This window comes from Pteropus alecto, unplaced genomic scaffold (genome assembly GCF_000325575.1).
Source record: "Pteropus alecto unplaced genomic scaffold, ASM32557v1 scaffold22, whole genome shotgun sequence".
Taxonomy (NCBI): Eukaryota; Metazoa; Chordata; class Mammalia; order Chiroptera; family Pteropodidae; genus Pteropus; species Pteropus alecto.
Window position 1 is genome coordinate 10,368,473 of NW_006434839.1, and position 3,781 is coordinate 10,372,253.

Sequence of the window (3,781 nt, forward strand, 5' to 3'; positions counted from 1 at the left end):
CTTAGAATTCCCACTTAAAAACTTAAAACCAAACACTTAAAGACCTTGGACAATTAAAGAAATGCAAACCAACATCCCAAAGGAGGCCATGAGTCCCTAACTCTAGTAACAGGCTTGCATATGAAAGCCTGGAAGGGGAACTTGTGTTTGGGGAGAGGTGAGGCTGGGGACCACTAGGCCTAAGAGCTCTGGTTTGGGAAGTATAATACTTCGAAGGCCTGTATTGCCCTTCACCCATCAGAATCCCCCATAGTGCTGTCAAGTGACCTGGGTCCCTGAAGTGACATTCAGCCTAGTGTTATTTGCCACCTACTTTGTGCCTCAGAAACATTATTCAGCCCTGTCCCCTCTCCTGAGTGGAGGTTGGACACGAGGAGAAAGGGGCCTGTCCCTGGCCCCTGTGTTGCTGTTGACACTTCTGTCTTGTGTCCCCTCCTGCAGTGATGGCCTGTGGTCGGCCCCAGGGCACTGCTGTGTACAAGGTGGCCGAGTATGCCCGGCGCTTTGGGGTGCCTGTCATAGCCGATGGCGGCATCCAGACCGTGGGGCACGTGGTCAAGGCCCTGGCCCTTGGAGCCTCCACAGGTGAGGGGGCTTGGGCAGGCTGGGGTTTAGGGGCTGGGAGCTGGGTGAAGGCAGTAGGAGGGCTATAGGCTGGAGGCACTGACCGCCTCCCTACCACCACAGTGATGATGGGCTCCCTGCTCGCTGCCACCACGGAGGCCCCTGGCGAGTACTTCTTCTCGGATGGGGTGAGGCTCAAGAAGTACCGGGGCATGGGCTCCTTGGATGCCATGGAGAAGAGCAGCAGCAGCCAGAAACGATATTTCAGGTGCCCTGACCCTGAGCCCCAGCCCCAGGCAGATCCGCCACAGCCCTTCCAGGGTCCATACGTGCCTTAGACTTCCCAAGATGGCGCTCAATCTCCATGTGATAGTTCTGGAAAACGAGGCACAGGGCACCAGTAACAGTAGACCTGGGACAGTGCCGGGGCCACTGGATTTGGGATCCATGCTTTTTTATGCTGTAGCCCAGGGAGTGGCTGCTTTGGGTGTCCTTCTGGGTGATACCGCCTCTGTTGGTACCCTTAAGAGTTGGGGTAGGATTCCCTGAGCTGCGGGCTGCCTGGCTCAGTCTCCTTGCCCTCCATGCAGTGAGGGGGATAAGGTGAAGATCGCACAGGGTGTCTCGGGCTCCATTCAGGATAAAGGCTCCATTCAGAAGTTTGTGCCCTACCTCATAGCGGGGATCCAGCATGGCTGCCAGGATATCGGTGCCCGGAGCCTCTCTGTCCTGCGGTGAGTGCTGGGACTAGAGAGGTAGCAGGTGAGGGGGCACCGAGGAGGCTCCTGGCTCCTCCTTCCCTGCTTCCTTTCTGTTTCTCTCCCTCTTTCTCTCTCTCCTCTGCCCTCAGTGCCCTAACCTGCTCTACTGACCTGCCCGCAGGTCTATGATGTACTCAGGAGAGCTCAAGTTTGAGAAGCGGACCATGTCGGCTCAGATTGAGGGTGGTGTCCACGGCCTACACTCGTAAGTATGGTGGCCTCTTTGCCCCAGCTGGCTGTCACTGGGTCAGGCTGGTGGACTGTGATTCAGAGGCTGAGCTGAGGTTTCAGGGACCTTATGGACCATCTGCGTCAGAGATGGATGCTGCTGCAGGATGACCCCGTCACCTTCTTCTACAGGGCCCAGCCTACCCTTGAACCATGGCCTTTAGCCCCTATGCAGGCAGGCCCCCTCCCCTCCCCTCGGGCATCTCTCCCGAGCAGGGCACGGGAGATGTGGCTGCTAGCCCCTCCTAGGCTCCCCGGCCCGTGCTTGCTCAGAAGCTTGGTGGCTGGTGGCAGGGGCTGGCAGTGCTGGGCTCTTGCTGGTGGTGGCCCTGGGCAGGCAGGTGTAGGCTGGTGGGGGCACGAGCCCTCTGGCAGTGAGAAGGGTAGAGAGACGCCAGGGCCAGTGCTGGGGCGATTATGGGTGGGGGCAGTGCTAGTTGGCAGCAGTAGTAGCAGGCATGCGGCCCCCCCAGGTCAAGAGGACCTGTCCCCCTACGCATAGGCGGGCATCTAACCTGTGTCTCTTTCTGCCCCATCCTCCCGTAGCTATACCTTTCTGCCGTGTAAGTAACTGCGCTGCCCGGGCCAAGCGTAGAGTAGAGCAGGGGCAGTCTGGGCGGGACCTGAGATGGGGGTGGGGGCACTGTGTTGGGTGGCGCTGGGTGTAACTATGGGACCTGGACCCCAGGACTAGCATCGTGGTGGGGGCAGCCAGCAATGGCCCCTCCTCCAGCAGAAACATCCCCTTCGGGAGTACAGAGAGCTGTCCCTGACCACAGATCTGAAGCTGCCCTGTCCTTGACTGGACACAGTGACCAGAAGGGACCTAGGCTGCTGCGTGTGCAGGGGTGGGGTAGAGACACGGGCAGCAGAGGTTCAGCTTGGTCTGAGTTCGCTCTGCAAGGATGGGCCGTGCCTTTCTGAGCTGTCTCTCCACCCCGGCACTGAGGACAGACAGTCCACTCAGCTGCGGCTGTGGCCAGAAGGAGCATGGCTATCTCTGGACCTGGCCTGGTTCTTCCGGGAGCCTCGGCCCAGGGTGGACAGAGGCACAGGGCCTGCTCTTTCTCCCTTCCTCCTCCCAGGGCTGAGAGGCAGGGCCTTCTGCTGTTCACTGCCACTCCTGCACCTGGGGGCCACTTGGCACCCCGGGGCCTGGGCAGGGGGATCTGGGAAGGGAGTGGGGTCCACACACCCACTCTCAGCTGCCCTCTTACCTTGTCCCCACAGTTACGAAAAGCGGCTGTACTGAGGACGGTGGCGGAGGCCGAGGCGGCGGAGGGAGTGTGGCCCAGGGCGCCCCTTTGGGCACAGCCTCCCTCCATAGCTGAGTGGTCCACAGATTTGCACTACAGGTTCCCAGCTCCTTCCCAGGGAGAGAGGAGGGGAGGCCCTGAGGGTCTGCCACCCCTCGCTGGGCGTCCCCCACAGAGTCAGGACCGCTCCTGGGGCCTGGCTGCCCTGGGAGCACCCCCGCCGGCACCCCCCATTTCCCCCCCTTCTCCAGTCCCCCTGAGCCCACCAGCCTGGGCTCTCAGGCCCTGTGCCTGCCTCAGGTCTCTCTCGCTGCAGCCTGCGCTGGCCCGGCTCCCATCCCTGGGGCAGGTGGCCCCTCCTGGCTTCTGTAGGGCACCTCCTTCCCCACCCCCACTCCACCCCCACCCCGGAAATGGTGCTCTCCTGGCCCTGACTCTAGCCCCTTCCGGGGCTGTTGCCCCCTCAGCCATGGGGCACTTCTGGGCTCCTGACCGAGGCCAGAGGAAGGTCTCTGCCCCCTTCCTCTGGCCCTAGGCTACCTGTTCCTCAGGCCACTCCCCCGTCCTGTGCCCTGGGGAGAAGGCAGCCCATCATTCCTGACTCCTTCCCCAGGTATATCATGCCTGCCCTCTCCTCAGCTGCAGTCGAAGGCTTTAACTTTGCACACTTTGGGTCACATTACATCATTGTATATTAAATAATCTGAATAAATCAAGACGTTGCAACGCCTCTGCCATCCTGTCTCTGTTCTTGGTCCACAGGGCTGCTGGGCTTCATCTTAGAGGTGAACTGGAGCCCAGAGCCACATCAGAACAGGGCCGTGGGGGTGGGGCAGGCCCAGCTTCCCCAGGGAGGTGATGAGGACATTGCTGTACTCCAGAAGGTGCTGGCTCGGGTGGGCCACGTGGCAGGAGGTCTCCCAGGCCTGAACTCACACCAGCATGCCCGCCTGCTGCTCGCTGGCTGGCAGT

At 60.9% G+C, this 3,781-nt stretch overlaps 1 protein-coding gene across 3 annotated transcripts in view; it reads left to right on the forward strand.

Annotated features, from left to right (window-relative positions):
* Positions 1–3,539, forward strand: part of IMPDH1 (inosine monophosphate dehydrogenase 1) — a 16,380-nt gene extending 12,841 nt beyond the window's left edge. For all 3 annotated transcript variants that reach the window (XM_015588401.1, XM_015588403.1, XM_006910543.2), the window contains exons 11-15: positions 442–585; positions 688–832; positions 1,155–1,298; positions 1,447–1,530; positions 2,784–3,539. In XM_015588401.1, the coding sequence (XP_015443887.1) occupies positions 442–585; positions 688–832; positions 1,155–1,298; positions 1,447–1,530; positions 2,784–2,805 (539 nt within the window). In that variant the 3' untranslated portion in view covers positions 2,806–3,539. The remainder of the gene's footprint in view (positions 1–441; positions 586–687; positions 833–1,154; positions 1,299–1,446; positions 1,531–2,783) is intronic.
* Positions 3,540–3,781: the final 242 nt, after the last annotated feature.